The sequence below is a fragment of the Phaseolus vulgaris genome, chromosome 6, assembly GCF_000499845.2.
Source record: "Phaseolus vulgaris cultivar G19833 chromosome 6, P. vulgaris v2.0, whole genome shotgun sequence".
Taxonomy (NCBI): Eukaryota; Viridiplantae; Streptophyta; class Magnoliopsida; order Fabales; family Fabaceae; genus Phaseolus; species Phaseolus vulgaris.
The window spans coordinates 25,862,502-25,881,062 of NC_023754.2; the positions used below are offsets into that span (position 1 = coordinate 25,862,502).

The 18,561-nt window shown below is 31.2% G+C and overlaps 2 protein-coding genes across 2 annotated transcripts; both read right to left on the bottom strand.

The window, feature by feature from the left end:
* Window positions 1-1,226: 1,226 nt before the first annotated feature.
* On the bottom strand, window positions 1,227-3,711 carry LOC137832266 (heavy metal-associated isoprenylated plant protein 33-like). The gene is made up of 3 exons (XM_068640326.1): window positions 3,275-3,711; window positions 2,942-3,017; window positions 1,227-2,763 (listed from the first exon to the last, which is right to left on the bottom strand). Exons 1-3 carry the CDS (start codon window positions 3,302-3,304, stop codon window positions 1,337-1,339), a joined length of 1,533 nt encoding a protein of 510 aa, XP_068496427.1. The 5' UTR covers window positions 3,305-3,711; the 3' UTR covers window positions 1,227-1,336.
* A 10,547-nt stretch (window positions 3,712-14,258) lies between these two features.
* Window positions 14,259-18,268, bottom strand: LOC137832268 (probable E3 ubiquitin-protein ligase LUL4). The gene is made up of 3 exons (XM_068640329.1): window positions 17,449-18,268; window positions 15,938-16,451; window positions 14,259-14,742 (listed from the first exon to the last, which is right to left on the bottom strand). Exons 1-3 carry the CDS (start codon window positions 17,958-17,960, stop codon window positions 14,629-14,631), a joined length of 1,140 nt encoding a protein of 379 aa, XP_068496430.1. The 5' UTR covers window positions 17,961-18,268; the 3' UTR covers window positions 14,259-14,628.
* Window positions 18,269-18,561: the final 293 nt, after the last annotated feature.

The window sequence follows — 18,561 nt, forward strand, 5'->3', positions numbered from 1 at the left end:
GTATTGGTACACTTTATAGATTAGAATGTTTACTTAATGTTTAAAACATTTAAAGAAGGCACTTAAAACAATGAAAAGAACAGTAAAAATAGGCAGTTTTGAGGTATATTGGTAAAGTGTGAATGAAGAGCAAAATAAGAAAGATAATATAATGAGATTGATTAACATTTATTAACTTAAAATGTTTCATGTTGAATGATAATATATTTTGCAGGGGTGAGTACCGTTGTGTCAGAGTGATTGTTATGAGTGAGAAAGAGAAAATGAACAGAGACGAAGAAGACAGCAATTCGTTGTTGGGTTTATGTTAACTCTGTACCTCTTCTCTTCCCCCTTCAATGCATCCAAACCCAACTCTGCCCTACTGCACTGCACCTCTTTTCAAAAATATCAATATTCGCAAACCAGTTCAATAATAATGTCCAACTAAAAATTACCTATGATTTTACTTTTCTTTGTTACAGAATTGCTTATGATTTAATACAATGGTGAAGGAGTAACTCTTGAAAGGAATCTTTATTGACAGTACCGGTTTGTGGGTGCTGTAACTAAATAATAATAATAAATAAATAAACAGTATTTTAGCAATAAATAAATTCAGTACTGACACAGGAATTTGGGGGTTATCACAATATAGTGATGCTGATGATGAATGGTGCCCCACCCAACCCTTATCACAAGAGTCTATATAAAACCACTGTTCTTGGTTGATGCTGGCTGGCTGGGTCCATCCCTCAATATGCCAACTTCAGTGTGCACCCCACCACGCAAACATTCATGATTTCCCTCACATTGAAACCAGGGACAGTGTCAAATACTATAATGTCTAAAAGCAACACAAACCATTCTTTAATGGACATGATGTTACTGTGCGTGCCAGATCAAATTATAAAGAATAATAACACCAAAAGAAGATTATTCATTGTCAAGAAAATTTAAGTCTTTTTGACGGAGAAAAAAGAGTGAGTGAGAGAGACATTTCTTGTTTAACCCATTCTCTTCTTTTTTTTTTCTGAAATTTATTTCTGTTTGCAACATATAAACACACATAAACATCTCCCATGGAGGAAGTCCATCATCACCATATCCTCAGTTACATGATGATCTCATAGTTCTCACGATCATAAAATATTATAAGATCTATATAAATTAGTCCCCTATGGTGACCAAAAGCTCTAGTTTAACTTGGAGAAAAGGGATAGGAAGAAAATTGAAGAACACCAAACTAAAAATTGAAACTCATTTCCATTGTATAATATTGCATCATCAGATTAGAAAGGGCTTTGCATCCATAACCAGAGAACCCTCTCTTATCAGCATCACCACCCATTACTCTTCACATAACACTGCAGCTGGAAGTATTCTCATCATTGAAAAAGTTGGAATATGGCTCGTGAGGAGGAGGAGCATGGTAGCCATAAGGAGAAGGGTACATATAATTGACTGGCACAGGAGGCCTAGCATACATCATTGGTTGAAATCTATCATTACCCATTGCCCTTTGTTGGTTCATCATTGCACCCATGTATTGCTGTTGTTGGTAAGGATTGCCAGGCATCATATCTGGACCACCGCCACCACCTCCAAGGTGGTGGAAGTATCCTCCACCGCCTCCACCCCCATTCATGGGAGCACCAGCTGGTAGGCCTTGAACTGCTGGGATGTTACCCATCTGGGGCATTGGCATGTTGCCCATAGGAATGTTCATGTTACCCATAGAACCCACATTAGCCCCAACCATACTAGGAGTGTGTCCACCCATGTTTGGAAACATGTTCATAGCTTGAACACCTTCACCCATTCCATTATTACCCTTCTTTCCTCCATTCACATTGCCATTTGGAACAACACCACCACCATTATTTTTGTTGTTTCCATTCTTACCATCTGGCATTCCACCTCCATTTTTGCCACCGTTGTTTTTGTTAGCTCCACCTTGATTATGATTATTGCCTCCACCGCCGCCGCCACCACCACCTTTCTTTCCTCCATTACCAATTTTTCCATCTCCACCACCCATGTTATGCACTTGCACAGGCCCAGGTCCTCCACCGCCACCTCCTTTCTTTCCATTAGCTCCACCACCATTGCCACCTTTCTGAGCATTCATAGTGTTATTCAACATCATCTGAGTGTTATTCAACATCATCTGAGCCCCATTAGTCATAGGGGCATTACCCATAGGCGGCTTACCCATAGGGGGCTTCATCATCATCATCTTATTCAGAGGATGATACTGAGGATCATCCATTTCATCTTCATACTCATAGTCCAACTCATCATCCTCTTCATCTAATTCATCATCTGATAAATCTTCTTCCTCAGGCCTGAACTTCACCCCTTTGACGGGGTTGGGGTTCTGGTTGGGCATCTTCATTTCCTTGAATTGAGGCAGCTTCAGATCTTGGAACCCTTTGATCTGCTGAAGGTGTTGCAGATGCTGCTGAAGCTGCTGTTGTTGAGGGTTCTGCTGTTGGGGGTGCTGCCCTTGTTGATTATTACCCTTGGGCTGGTTATTCCCACCACCCTTTTGACCCTTGTTATTTCCCCCACCTTTACCATTGTCAATTTGTATGTTCTTCATCTGGTTAGCAATGTTGTTCTGGTTGTTGTTGCCATTATTGTTGTTTCCTTTGGGAGGGGCACCCCAGATTTCTGCATGTTTTCCTGACTTTGCAAGCTTCTTGATGAGAACGTTGGGGTCCACAAACCCTGAAACCGTCACCTTCCCCTGTTCTGCATCTATCTCGGTGGTAAACACCCCTGTGAAATAGACTTAATAAATAACCAAACACACTATTTATTCAAGATATGGATAGTGATATGAGATTTTTTTTTCTTTCAAGATACAGAATAAAAATAAAGCTTTCAAGAGTGAAACATAACATGGTCTTTTTCTTCTCTTTTCTTTTCTAACAGGGTGAAATAGATGCATACATACCATCAATCTTCTGCAAGATTTTCTTGACTTTGCTCTTGCACCCGTCACAGTGTATGTTCACTCTGAGAACACATTTCTGCATGTTCAAGCAATCCCAAGAGCCAACACAGAATAAAGAGAAATTTCGTTGTAAATAAGAGGAATTATTAAAATGGGGAAGTAAAAGCAAAAGAAAACAAGATACTTTATCAGAAATGGCACACACAGACAAGATAAAAAAAGGAAAAAGAAAACCAAACACAGCACAGCATAGGAAGTAAAAAGCTTGAAAATTAACAGATGAAAATGAGAAAGGTGAAGACTTGTTTGATGAAAGAGAGTGAAAGAGCGCACCTGTATCTTCAAAATCTCCTCTTTACTCATGTCTTACCAGGCAATGGACTAAAAGGATGGTAATTTGTAAGAGAGAGGGAAAATGCAGAAAGGGGTGGTAATAGATCTGAGGAACTGAGTCAGGAAAAAAACAGATAGTAAGCTAGAGAGGCTCATCCAATCTTAGGCTTATCCTCTAGAACTCTTGGAACCAAACAAAGCCTTTTCCTTTTCTCTGCATTAAACAAAAACTCAGCAAAGTCATGCTTTAACATCATTAAATAGAATTGCCTGTGTCTGCATCTCCGAAGGACGTGTGGAAGAAAGAAGAAGCTTTCTTTATATTTTCTTTTTAATCTTTCTTCTTCTCCTTTCTTCAAAATTAATGCAGTATAATTACTCTCATGGCATGTATATGATCATAAGTACCTGTTACAGCTTATAAATAAACAAAACATAATTTCATAATATAAATTGTCTCTTAAATTCAAATTCTAATTACTAAATATTAATAACATTTAATATTACATTAAAAACTAATTAGGATTTTCCTATTCTTTTAATTAACTAAATTAATAACAACCCAGACACTCTTTTAATCCAGTCTTTAAATAAACAAAAGACAATTTGATAATATTAGTTTGACACTTAAATTTTAATTTTAATAACCAAATAGTTAATAGCGTTTAATACCACACTAAAAAATAATTAAGATTTTTTCTTTTTTTTAAGAACAATTCAAAAAGTGATGGACTATTTAGCCGTTAGAATGTGTTGATGTGATATGTGAGATATAATTTTGTGATGTGAGATATAATTTGTAAGAAGTGAGGTAAGTATATAATTGAAGTGTACTGATTATTAAACATTAAACATTAAACATAAAATACTTATGAAAGATCTTTAATGCTATTAATTATTTATTTATTTTTAATCTTTTGATAACAATTAACAACAGATGTGAATGAAGCATGTCAGATTTTATCTTCTTCAAAAATTGGGTGATACAATTAATAGTACCATTTATTATGGAGAAGGGCTAAATTGTCAATTTGGTTTTCAAAAATGGTTTTTGGTACATTGGCACCAGTACAATACCTCTCAAATGGACTTACACTAAAAAATGGCACTTCTGATTCACACATTTATAATCACACTAACCGATAAATTGATCAGATTCCACCGATCTAAAATTTAAGACTAAAATGAAACTATTCTATTCAATGTTATCTATTTCTCCTTTGTCTGAATTAATGGTATGTCCAAATTCAACTCAGCAATTAAGTCCAGTCACATTGTAAGATTAAGATAGATTTTAGTAGTGAAACATTGAGTAATACCCATGAGATTATAAATTATAACCTTATTCAAAAGTAATTACATAGAGAAATTAATGTTCTCTAATGTGCATAATAAATATTAGTCAGTTAAATGTCTAATTTGTTATTTAAAAACTATTATAAATATCTTTGAGCTATTAATAAAGGCATTAATGTTTGATTCCTACAAATTCTTTATTATTGATGGAGTATAAGGAAATTCATTTGAGATTATGGATGAGATTGATTTTAAAAGAAACTTAAGATTATGAGAAAGGAATGAATTTGTAGGAATTATTTAGTAAATTATTAATTTATTTCTGTATTTAATATTTTTTTATTGTTTTATATTTTTTATAATTATTATTAGAAATTAATTAATAATATTTTTAAGAGATAATTTATATTTGTTTCTTTAACTATTTTTTTAACCAAAAAATATTTTATATTTTAAAAAGTACAGCACTTAAAAAAATCTGTCAATATTCATTAATTCAATTAAATTAATCATATCTATTAATAAATTTTCTACTCAAGTTCTATTAAGTGAACCACTCATTTAGTCTCTATATCACGTGAACCAAAGAGAGATCATTCTTCACTTATTTACTCTCTGTATCTACAAATGAATCATTTATTTCTCATACCTCAAATCAAACCAAATATGATTCAATGTTTGTTATTAAGTGTAGTTTATGTTTAGGATTAGAGAAAACCTTTTTTATACAAGAGGATGAATTAAATAATATTAATAGAATTTATATTAGTTATTACACTTTTTTTCCATCAATTAAGTAAATAGATTATTTTCATTGTTTATATATATATATATACTAGTAGGTTTGTACCATTTCAAAGTTAAAAATTTATAAATATAAATAACTTTCATTCCAACCCTAAATTTTAAGATAAAAATATATTGTAATAATGATGTTTTATTGGATGAAGAGCTTTATTTATTTTTTATAAATAACAAAAGTTTTTGTAAGAAAAACAAATAAATTTAATTATTTAAGATGTAGTTATACTATATAAATTGTTAAATTTAAAAGATTTAATCATAACAAGAGAATACAGAAGACAAAGTCTTATAATAAGACACCATATTCAAATATATCAAATTATTTTATCAAAATATCGAAATATTGATTCGTATTTTCATAAAAACTCTGTATATCTTTTTTTTTTATTGTATGGTCAAAATTGTGTTGTAAGTACAAGGAAAGCATGTTCAAAATAAAAAGTATTACAAAACACATGTTGAGTGTAACTCAAATTATGTAAGCTAAAAAGCTACCAACTTTTGGTGCAATTTTAAAATGTAACAAAAGATTAACTTGTTACTCACAATGACTTTATTTAACGCAGGTTTGTCTTGTCATGTAGGAACAATTAATAATGTTATGTGAAATGTCATGTATTGTGTATGCTCCCTTGCTAAATTTGTTTAAGTGTTAGATCATAAAAATATCTTACTGGAGGATAAAGAACATGTTCGTTGTAAAACCTTCACTTTGTGAGGTATCTCTCTCACAAAGAATTCTTATTTGCATATCATGTCATTAGAGAGTTATCCTTGTAATTTAACAAGAAAAAATAATAACAAAATACTTCTAAAAGCCATAAATGACTTCATGAAAAATAGTACTTATATTATTTATATCAGGAAAAGATAAAAGGAGTAGTGAATAATGAGTTTGGGTACTCGTTGTAAATTAAAGTGGTAATGAGTGTTAAACTCGAGCTTGAAAATGCTCAAACCTTAATTGAAGTGTTTTGATGATAGTGAAATTTGAAGATGAAGATGTTGAAGATGTGTTTAAAGTGTCTTAACTTTATTGAAAAATTATTTTAGTCTTTCACATAAGGTTTTCACGAGACAAACACACAATCATCTTAAAATGAGTTTTAAAACATGAAAAATATTTTGAAAAAAGTTTTAAAACATTCTAATCGATTATATCTTTTTAAATAGATTAAAGCAAAAAGTTGAAATTTTGTGTAGATGATTTATCATATTATCTCACTTTTAATAGATTAAATCGTATAGTTGAAAACCTACTTTAGTCATTTAATTGAATAGAACAAAAGTTGTTATAACTATTTATGGAAGAAAAAAATGATTAAATACTAAAATAATCTATTAAAAGCGGGAACTTTAATTAGTGTTTTTAAATTCCCTATAAATAGAAGGTTCACTCATTCCTTCACAACAAGGAAGAATCACAAATTGAAAAGAGTATTTTAAGTGATAAACTAAGAGTTTTCATATGCTCATTTTTGAGCCATCAAGATTTAAAGAAAATCAAAGATTTAATAAAGGTTTGTGTTGTTGTTCCCTTTAATCAATGCTTCTGTTATGAATCATTTGGGTAAATTCTTTCTCTGTATTTTGTATTGATTTGTTGGAATGTTCCAATATTGTTTTGTAGTTGTAAATTGAAAGTGTTTGCAGTGTTTGTTATTATAACAAGAGTTGACAAAACATATATTCTATTGGGTGATAAAGAGCTGATAAAGGTTGGTCAAGAGTTTATCAACATATATCATCTTCGTGAGCAAAAGTTGATAGAGGTTGATATTATCTTGTAGTTGATATTATTTTTAGTGTGTTCAAGAGTTTATTTTTGTATTGTTGAGTTTGTAATAACTAGTTTCTTTGAATAAACTTGATTTAAAAGTGAAGTCTAACAATTCTAAGATTGCATTATTGAGATTATATTAAGATTTTTTATTGAAATTATTTTAAAAAAAAATTAGAGAATAAAAATCTCTTGTGTTGGAACCTATTCTTGAATAATCTTATTTCTATTATAATTGTATTCAGTTTTTCTATGCTAAAGAAGTTTTTAAAAGAATTACAATAAAAGATATTTTAATAAAAAAAATTGAAAACCAATTCACCTAACTCCTCTTGGTTTAATAAATTTCTCTTTTTCCTACCAATGAGAATAGTTGTTATAGTTTATTAATTAGATAAACCATTTAGAATTTGTAAAAGAGAAGATGAGACTAAATATTATGGTGAATCTATAAATATAAATATTAAAATTTTTAATATGAATATAATATTAATAATATGAATATAATTTATATTATTATTATTAATATAATTTATATTATTATTATTAATATAATTTATATTATTATTATTAATATAATTTATATTATTATTATTAATATAATTTATATTATTATTATTAATATAATTTATATTATTATTAATATAATTTATATTAATAATAATAAGCATAATAAAAATCGTAATATGATTAAATAACTTGTTTTGTTTAGTGGTTAATGTTTTTTTGATCATTGGAAAGACCATTTGGAAGATGAGATGAATTTAGTTTGAATGCTTTGTTTTGTAACCTGTGTGTATATATTAAATTCCTATGAAGGGGAATATTTTTTTTAGATACAATTATGAGATAGTTATATATATTCATATGTTAAGTAGATAGTGTTTGTTTTACTTTTCTTTTATTATATGTGAGTAAAAAGTAGGGATATTATATATTATATTTATTTTTTACTATCTTTTACGTTTTACGAGTTCTTTGGTTTTTTTTAAGTCTTTTTTAAAACCTTTTTAAAAATATATAAAACTATCACTCTTAAATCGTATAATTACCATAATTTTTTGAAAAATGTAGAAAGTGTTTCACACTGGATTAAATATATTTTTTTATCATTAAAAATTATAATTATAATAATAATAATTATAATAATAATAATAATAATTATTATTAAAATAATAATAGTATATTATTAAAATAATAATAATAATTTTACCTCACTCTTTTATATTATTACTCTGGAAATGAAAATAAGGATAATAACCCAAATCCCCACCTGTCCCACACATATGTCATCCCTAACTATTATCACTAACAAAATATAATTATTTAATATATATTTAAAAAAACATAATTATTTAACGTATTTAATTGTGTATTTATAGTTAGTTAACATATGTAAAAAAATCGTATTATTATATATATCACTACATTCATGTAGATGTAACACATATATGTTAAGTTAATAGATAAATCAAAATTATAGGTAGAAAAACTTATCAATATTTCTGTTTTGTACAAGGGATAACGACCTGTGTTTTTTAACTAAAGTATTAAGAGTTTTGAATCCATAAACTTTGGATATAAAATAGTAAAAATGTATAAAATATTGAGAACAAAAGCGAATTTTGACATAAAAGACCAAAATGCAATTAAATCTAATTGTTATCTAACAGAATCAAATTATTAGTATAAACAATTAATTTACTATAATACAACATGATACATCGTACTAAAGTTTAGTACATTTATAGAATATATAATTTTACATATTAACAAAATTATCTATCATATCTATCATAGTATCAGAAATTATTGAATCAAATAAAAAAAATGTATTAGTTATGTTTTTTCGCTTATATTTGCACATTTTCCTGAGCAAGACAAAGTTGGTTTTGTGTCTTTACTAATTAATGCATTTGAAAACATAAACTTATGTGTAAATAAAAAACCACGCTAATTGTAACTCTTTAAAATAAGATAAAAATGGAGATAGTTTTCTCTAATCTTGAAAAATGTATTTTAATTAAAAATTAACTATCTATAATGAGTAATGTGTTAGTAAGTGACAGTGTAACTTATAAGCTATTTTGACCCAATTATATAAATTAGATGAAAATGAAACTCTAGTCCTTCAATAAATTCCTTCATTTAATATATTGGATTTTTAAAATCTAGATTCAAAAGAATAAATAGTAAAATCATAGCCCTTGGCATAGTTATTTCTTTTTTCTACCAAAGGGGTATTCCTTCTTCTCAGTGTTATTTGCCATTTTAATGTATCTCAAATTAAATCTTGATAAGCCCCTATACAATTATTTCCAAAGAAGAACATGATCCTTTTGTAAGGAGTATTCTGATGATTTGTGTAATCAATGTTTAACATTGGGTTTGAAGAGAAGTTAATTACATCTGATAGATGGCTCATTATTTGTTAAAATAAAGTTTAAAACTCGTTCCCTGGGGAATTCAGTTGGAGTGGCAGAGTTTGGGGTCTTCTTGTTTAAGTGTTTGGTGCCAAACTCGTGTGAAATGAAAACTGAGTGGTGTTTGGTGCATTTTTATCTGCCTTAAAAAGGCAAGTATCCATATTTGTCGTGTTTGAAACCAATAGTGGAACTCTTCCGATTAAATAATGCATACCTTACTTTAGCAGCAATTAAGTGAAAAGAAGAAAAAGTAAGCAGAGAACTGGGAATGGATAATTTGCACATGATCATGTCATGTGAAAGTTTGTGTTTATTTCTCTTTAATGTACACAGATTTTAACATGGAGTTGTGTATTTATTTGTATGAATAAAATCAGAAGCACAATTTTCACATATAATCATGTGAAGTTCAACAGAAATTCATTCTCAAAACAAATCTTTTATCGAAACTTGAGATCCTTAACCATGATCAGTGTGTTATTTTTTACTTGGACATATATAGAGTGGTAACTATAGTACTCCAAAAATGGGCCTACCCGATGGAAAAGGGCTATAACCTCCTAATCATACCAAAACAAACTAGCCAACTCTTTGGATACTGATAAACCACGTTCCACCAGGTTTTTTGTTTTTTCTTCAATTTCTACACTTCATTTATTTTTCCAGGCAAAATTATTCTTGGTGTTTGCCCTTCTTCAAAGCCTAAACTGTGATCTCATGTTCCTCTGGTTTTAACTGTTATCTCTTTTGACATGTCACTTTACTGCCAAGGAGTATTTGTAAAAAAGGCTCACAAGAAACAATAACTTAGTGCATGTTTCGATAAAAGTTTGCATACGTTAGTCTGGGTTAAACTTAGATTTGAAAACCGAGTTTTCAAAAACAACTTAAAAGTCTTGTGTTTCTTTGACAGATGAAACTGATTTCTAAAGTGATGAGTTGAAGCATCTGAACAGAAAATCAACATAGTGTATCAGAATGTAGTTGAATAAGTGAAGAGTATTATTAGGCTACAATTAAGCAAAGTAGAGGAAAGTGAAGGAGTTTGTAAGATAAAAAATGGTAACCCTGGTGTGTGATATGGGAAGTGGTGGATAGGAAAAAGAAAAAGCAGGAAATCTAGAAATAGTAATAATAATAAGAATTGTAATGATAAAAATGAATGGTAGTTTATGTGATGGTGACAGGCACAGAGAGGTATGATAGCATGGACTTAAGTGGAATCAGGGGTGGGTAATTGTTATTTATAGATGAATAGGTGCATCTATATTTAGGGGTATGATTTTACAGATTTTGTCTCTAAGGTTCCATTGGGAATGACTTGGGCAGCCATGCAAGAGCATTGCTATTTACGTCGAAGACTTGGCATAAGCAACCACATGGTCTTAATTTGGATAGTGATTGATGAGTGAGAATAAGATTTTGCACATTGAGATTTGAGAGAGAGTGAGGGTGCTATTTATTGAGCCTCACCTACAACAGTACAGTTGCAGTTGCACCTCACACATGGTCTGTTCTTTATCGCACTAGATTTTAGCATGCTATGGGAAATTAATAATGGAGTGCAGGTATAGAGAACCTTTTACCACAAGGGAAAACTTTTCATTCTTGTACTCTTCCCAATTCTTTTCTTCTATTCTATTCTATTCTATTCTCTTCTACTATTTATTTATTTACATACACGCTTTAATTATTACGTACCATTATTCCAAACACAATCACATTATTATGTATAAATAATTAATAACCAAATGCCAAAGTCACTAATCAATATCTGCATGCATGCTCTCCTTTTTCTTTAGTCAGTATATTCAGGGCTTTAATTTCTCAGTTTTTTCCTTACCTTTTTACCTTCTTTGTGTTTTAAGTCACTGTCATCAAAATTGCAGAGAATTGGGATGAACTTTGGATGGTTTCTTTTATACCTTACCCTCATTCTTGGTTTTGAACCTTTTCTCTTTTCATAGACCAAAAAGACACTTAATTTCAAGTTTTTATAAACAAGTTAGAATGGGGCACCGTCTTAGGCTCCAGTAAGAACTGATAGCTTGTATTCTACTCCGTATTTCGTATTCCCAAAGCATGTGTATACTTTCCACCGAATACGCCCTTAAATTATGTGTGTTTTGGCACAAAAATTGCTTATTTTCTGATCCCGTTCTCGTTTGACTTGTTCTGGTTCTCACGTTGTTCACATCTACCAAGAGTGTGAAGTTTGCTTAATGATGAATGAAACTGGGAATAATAGAGGCAAGGTAATGCATATTTCATCATTAACCATAACTAAAATCATGTGAATTCTCCAATAATTTAATAATTGGAGACAGAGGTAGTGTCTTAGGAACCAACTTTTCAGGTTCAGTGCGAAATTGCTTCATAAGTCATTTACTAAGCAATTATGAGACTCACGCTGGTATTCAATTACAAATGATCATTTATATTATAACATGTTCATTTTTATAATAATAATTTTTTTAAATCATACAAAAATCATTTCGAGTTAGTTTATGATATGGAATAATGGAAGTTATTACATTAAAAACTCATATCTCCTTGTTCTTTTTTATATATAGTAACGGGTATAAAGCCCAAAATAATACAACTTTAGGAACACAAGCCCAATATGACCAATAAAACGAAGACAAAAATACTCACAAAATGCATACTCCGATAAGACTATTTCTTCCTGCACCTCCATACTTTCTTCTCTCACCTCCATAAATTTTCGAAATTCCAAAAATACTCCTTTATAATATTTCAGATTACATAATTCGGAAGTCATTTTTCAAACTTGTAACTAGCTTCCGGATTACATAATCCAGAGGTCTATTTTCAGATGCATGATCACTTTCCGGATTACATAATGTAGAAGTCTTATTTAGGTTCCGGATTATGTAATCCAGAAGTCTTTTTTCAAATGCGTTTCTGGATCACATAATCCGGAAACTATTCTATGAAGGTGACACAAGAAGGATAAAAGTGTATTTTCATGTTGTGTATGGAGGTGACGGAAGAAGATATGGAGGTGCAGGAAGAAACAGTCCTCCGATTATTTATGCTCATTAGCCCAACCTAGGATGGCCCAGTTCATTCAATTCTTTAGTAAAACTAATCACACTGTATTATTATGTATCAGCAACCCCAAATTACGTCACCATTTGATTAATTTGTTTTCAATAGACAGAAATACCACTCATATTTGACGTTATTCAGAATATAACAGCAACAACTTTTCGTTGAGCATCTTCACCATATTTTGTTAATTGTATTTCCGCCATGACAAGACTGTTAAAATCAAAATGAAATGACAAAATATTATTGAAATATATAATAAAAGTGGGTGTTCTTTGAATAAGACAAAGATACATAGTAAAAACACATTTATATTGTATATATTGTTAAAATCTTGTTTAGATAATACAACAATAATGTATTTTTATGGAATATATCAACAAAATATTAGTGAGATATATACGAAAAACTTTCACAATAAAATTATTGAATAAAAATTAATTTTAGAGACAAAGATATATACGAAAAACTTTCACAATAAAATTATTGAATAAAAAATAATTTTAGAGACAAAGATATATACGAAAAACTTTCACAATAAAATTATTGAATAAAAAATAATTTTAGAGACAAAGATATATACGAAAAACTTACAATAAAATTATTGAATAAAAAATAATTTTAGAGACAAAGATAATTAGTTACTATTTAACTAAATTAAATACTATTTTATAAAAAAAATATTTTTATAAATAACATTTTTCTCAATCTTCTCATGCTCAAATGATGACGACACTTCTCTCTCTCAAATTGTTGTTGAAGAAAAACATTGTTGTTGAAGAATAATGGAAGTCTAATTCCTTATTGCACATTACCTTAACATAAAAAATATAGTGAAGTCTAATTCCTTATTTAATTTCTTTCGAATCTTTAGCAGAATGTTTATCAGTAATGAAGCAATATTTTATCTTTCCTTAGCCTATATCTTCATCAAATACACTTCTGTATCCTCCAACATTGTGATCATGATTTTGTCTCCTCTTGCACTAACAATCACATTTATTGAATGTCTCATTTCATATTGTTAAGAAATGTGTGCTAAGTAAAATTAGGTGTTAATTTAGATTTAGACCAATACATATTCCACTCATACAAAATTAATAAATTATTTCAATTGCAAACTTAAAAATGTATCAAGAATGTGTATATCACGAGGTAACTAGTATCAAATATTTGAAAGTCTCAAAATTGACTTCTTTAATTTGTCTCATTCCCCTCTTTTCCTTTCAAAATATATGAATGTGGTTGTTGTTTTTTTCATTTTTGTCCACCTCGTCATAATAATCATGGTGAGTTGAGGGTCGCTTGACCGACCCATAGCACAATTTTTTTAAGTTTACTTTTTTAATTTTTTTAGAAAATGCTTTCTATTATCCACCCATTCCCCTTCGTAAAAAAAACCTAAAAGTAGGCTCACTATGAAGAAAGGTACAAATACTCTTTATCTATTATTTGAGAGAATCATTGATTTCAAGATCCTATTTAGGTTTTCTATTCTATGTGATTATTTGAAAACCATCTTATTTTACATAAAATCCAACACCTAGTAACTTCTGGCCCCCATTAACTCAAAATATGTTGCATAACATAAATCACACCAGGAATATGTTTCAAACATCCACTGTACATGTTAAAATATGTTATAACTTCAAAATTCATTATGATCCAACCAAACGTATTATTTCATTTCTCCCTTATACATGGATAATACTAGGCCATAAACAACATCAACACAAACTACATAAAAGTCATCGCCCGTACAATATAGATGACACGGGACGACGCCTTCAATCACGAAAGATCTCATTTTCCCATGAACATATCACACACGCTATAAACAGATTATTGACTAAATTTACAAAAAAGAAGAAATAAATTGCTATATATTACCTTACTGCAAACTTGAAAAAAGGGGGAATTTTCCTCAAAGGAATTTATTGACAATATCCTGCAACTTGGCATCAGAAGAAAAAATCTTATTGATTGTCATTGTTTACTTTGATCTCTATAAGTTCCTCAATAGACTGACGGCATATAGGGCATTTATTAGATTGAAGTCGCAGAGATTTTGCACACTCACCGCACATACACTGGAAAAACATAATAGAAGTGATATGAGAATAATCAATACGAAAATATGCACTATGTTAAGTGATGCAGGCAGGGATGAAAAAATATATTGATCTAGGCATTGATGTAATGTTGGTGTTAATACTGAAGAAAGGCTGGGGCACCACTTATTAAATAAGCCTTATTTTGGCTGCGCAAAAGAGTTAAATTAGAATATAAATATATAGTTAAATTTTGATAAATTATTTTAATGAATTAATAGTCTTGCATAAATTAAAAATAACTTATACACCTTAACTTTTTCAAAGGTCCTCTCATCTAACTTTCACGAGCATCGATGAACTTGGTAGAACTTGACATTCTTACCTTGTAAACGTCCCAACCTGACAATTTGACCGAAGGTTGGTCTATAACTTAACCTAGGAAGTGATTAGTTTGGAAGGGTAGAATATGTTGGGACTCTGTTGTATGCTTCATCTTCTGTTGATTGCTACTCATCATAACTAGTGAGCTGTAACGATATGTTTCTATATTCTAATAATACCATGCTACGCTGATTAAGAAAAAACAGGGTTTGACAATTGAAAAGCGCTCATAACTCAGTAAAAGTAGTCCAAACTAAGAAATAGTGTAAAATAAAATGCACAAAAACGATGTACTATTGCTACTACCTGCAAGGATTTTACCACCAAGCAATTAGTACATTTATTGCTACTAGTCAGGAAGAAACAAAAACACTGTATATTCATTTCACTCACAGTATATATGTAAGTGCTGATATTTTGATCTACGATTTTAAACTATATGCATGATCAATTACGTAACATATCATAACCTTGAAAACAAAAAGATGGGAAGGTAGGAGAGGAAGAAAAGAAAAACTAAAACAATATAAGGACCACAGAACACTCATTAGTTTCTATTCAAAATACTAACAATGAGCTCGATTTTCCATAAGCAATCTCATGCAAATACTATTTATGGTTCAAGGACTACAAATCCGAATGAACCATAACTAATATTATCCCCATGATATCTTAACTTCCACAAGCGATCTCATGCAAATACATATTATGCTATTATCCAGGGCTATCTATCTGTGTGAACCATAACTTCTATTATTCACATGAACCAATACTAAAGCTAGAACCTGCATTTCTTCCTCTAAACTGATTATCTACTCCATATATAAGCACGTTTGAAATGAAATCTTACCATATGTCGACAAGGTAAGACAGCTGTATCCTTTGCTTCAGTCATGCATATGACACACTCCTTCCCAGGATCATTGTCGTCAAAATCAGCTGCCGATGAGCTTGCTATTCCATATAACTCTCTCAACTCATATCGAACACCATCAATCCACAAAATCTGCCTTACTACTTTTATCAGGAAAGGACCAGCACCATTACTTTTCTCTAAGACACCTTGCGTTATTTGCATGTGAGGTGATGCATCTAGCACGGAATCACCCAGAGTTTCATCTTCTGAGGGTGTTTTCAAACTTGTTTCGGCACATATTACAAGAGGAAAGACATCTTCTTCAGGTGAGGGCTTTGAAAGATCATCCAACTCAAAGAAGCCTAGGTCAATTCCTGTTCCTGAAGGCTGGGAAAATGTCTGGCCAACTCCTTTCTGAAAGGGGATTCTGACTGGCTGAAATGCATCGGGAAATAATGGAACAAATCTACATTTTTCTTCTTCTTTGGCAAAGTAGAAGACAGTAATGCTGCCAATCACAATAATAAGGAGCAGAGAATTAGAAAAGCTAAAATATTTCATAAAATAGGCCATATTCACTCAATCTTTAAACTTTCGCATCTTAAGAAATTCATTTCATATAATTAGATAATCAAAGTATCAAATAAATCGTAAATTTAACCCATGAACATGTTTATAATGCAAATGCAGGAAGGAAAAGCTGTTGGGTCCAAGTGAAATTTCCTACCAATTGATTATTCTCTAAGTCTTCCAATGTGATTCAAAATTTTGAAATTATTCAATCTGGAACACCAATTGGAGTTCTTGCTTACAAACCGCATTGAAATTGTTGCAAACATCATTCATTTTAAAAATTTGTCCTACATATTTTTGGCACATTAAGGAGAATACACGAATTTGCCCTGCATATACTTAGGGTGTGAAGACTAGAGTTAAATCTGAGCACAGCCTCACTAAAAGACATAGAATCTATGATTTAAATAAGGATACTTGGCCACAGTTTGTGAGGCCTAGTCAAACAAACGGTACATTGCGGGGTTTGTCATGGATAATGAGACAGCAGGCACTAGAACCACGAAATGGGCCACCATTGGTCTTGGGCACAATTTGCTGTGAAAGACAGACTCTCCACTAACCTACTGCTCCTCTATCATCGCACCCGGGCACTGAAACACCGCGTACTGATGATAGGAATCTTACAAAAAAAAAATTCTAATTTCACGATAATTACTTACAAATTTTATTCTGATTTAAAAAATAAATAAAGACACGGTACAACTATAGTAGGTATTCAATCAGTAAGCTCCCGAAGTTAGCGTGCAATCTGAATTCATACATGAATTCTAAATAAATTGATCCAGGTAAAATAAGATAGCGCGGCAAAACTTAATTAACCGTGATGTTTAGACTCTAAAATCATATTCGTCTTGTGAATAGCGTGAAATACCGTCTTATGAAGCAATCCAATTTTCAGAGGGTTCGGAGAGAAGAATGAAAAGCCTTACCTGCCATCGTAGACAGCATCGAAAACGAAGGAAATGAGATGATGATCGGGGTTTTCCTGGTCAACCTCGAGGCGCAGGGTGTCTTTGTGGACGTTAACATAGTTTCTTATCTTCTTCGCGGCCTGGTGATCGACATAGGGCGGAGGAGTGGAGGCAGGGGCACCAGTGGCGGCGGGCCACACGCTAGGCTGAGGGTGGTAGAAGGGTTGGTATTGAAGGCGATTGGGCGCGGAATTGGCGTAGTTGGGATAGGCACTCTGGTTGGTGTAATAGAAGGAGATGGAATGGGTCTGCGGCGGCGGCTGTGGTGGTGGAACCAAGGGAGGGGGAGCGGCATAGTTGTTGCTGTTTGGGGCGTAAGTGGTTGTGGAAGGGAGGAAGTAGCCCTGCGGTGGCGGCGGAAGGGGAGGGTGGTGGGATTGGGGAGGGTAATAGTAAGGGGGAGGTGGGAGTGGAGGTGGTGGATTTTGGATGTAATTGTTTCTTCTTCTGCCACTCCATGAGATACCCATGGCAGTGGTTGAATTCAGAATCAGAACAGTGAGATGATGATGATGATGATGATGATGAAACAGAACTCCGAATCGAATGAATGCGTGTTGTGTGGGAAATTAAGTTGAACCTACCCTTTTGTGTTCTTTGTTCTTTCCCCGGATTTCTATAGTTTTCCTCTTTCACTTTACTTTGTTTCATTCATTCTCTCCTAAACCTAACAATTGCTTCAGGTCCACCCTCCTTCCTTACAATCATATCTTCTAAGGGAAATCATAAGGAAAGTGAGTTGAAAAACACATGCATGTAATTATTATTATTTTGGCTTAATTAAATTTTTGTTATCAATGGGGATATATTATTATTTTGTATTGCTTATATCTTTTCAAATGAAAAATAATATAATTAAGTTTTAAATTTTTTTATAGATTTGTATATTTTTAATTAAATTTTTACTAAAAAATATAATCTATTTTATCGAGTGTCCATATATTTTTCAATTATCATCAACTCGATGTAGTCATTTGATTTTATAGTATTAAGGACTGGTATAATAGAAAGAAAAAAAATGAAACTCACAAACTTTAATTATTTTTACTAAATAATATTATTTCTGTGTTC

Excerpts from the sequence above, each read along its gene's own strand:
- LOC137832268 (XM_068640329.1), bottom strand. The coding sequence starts at position 17,960 with ATGGGTATCTCATGGAGTGGCAGAAGAAGAAACAATTACATCCAAAAT. Across the intron at positions 16,452-17,448 it reads GATGCTGTCTACGATGGCAG|CATTACTGTCTTCTACTTTG; the intron begins GTAAGGCTTTTC and ends TGTGATTGGCAG. Across the intron at positions 14,743-15,937 it reads TCTTACCTTGTCGACATATG|TGTATGTGCGGTGAGTGTGC; the intron begins GTAAGATTTCAT and ends ATGTTTTTCCAG.
- LOC137832266 (XM_068640326.1), bottom strand. The coding sequence starts at position 3,304 with ATGAGTAAAGAGGAGATTTTGAAGATACAG. Across the intron at positions 3,018-3,274 it reads AGGAGATTTTGAAGATACAG|AAATGTGTTCTCAGAGTGAA; the intron begins GTGCGCTCTTTC and ends TTGAACATGCAG. Across the intron at positions 2,764-2,941 it reads AATCTTGCAGAAGATTGATG|GGGTGTTTACCACCGAGATA; the intron begins GTATGTATGCAT and ends TCTATTTCACAG.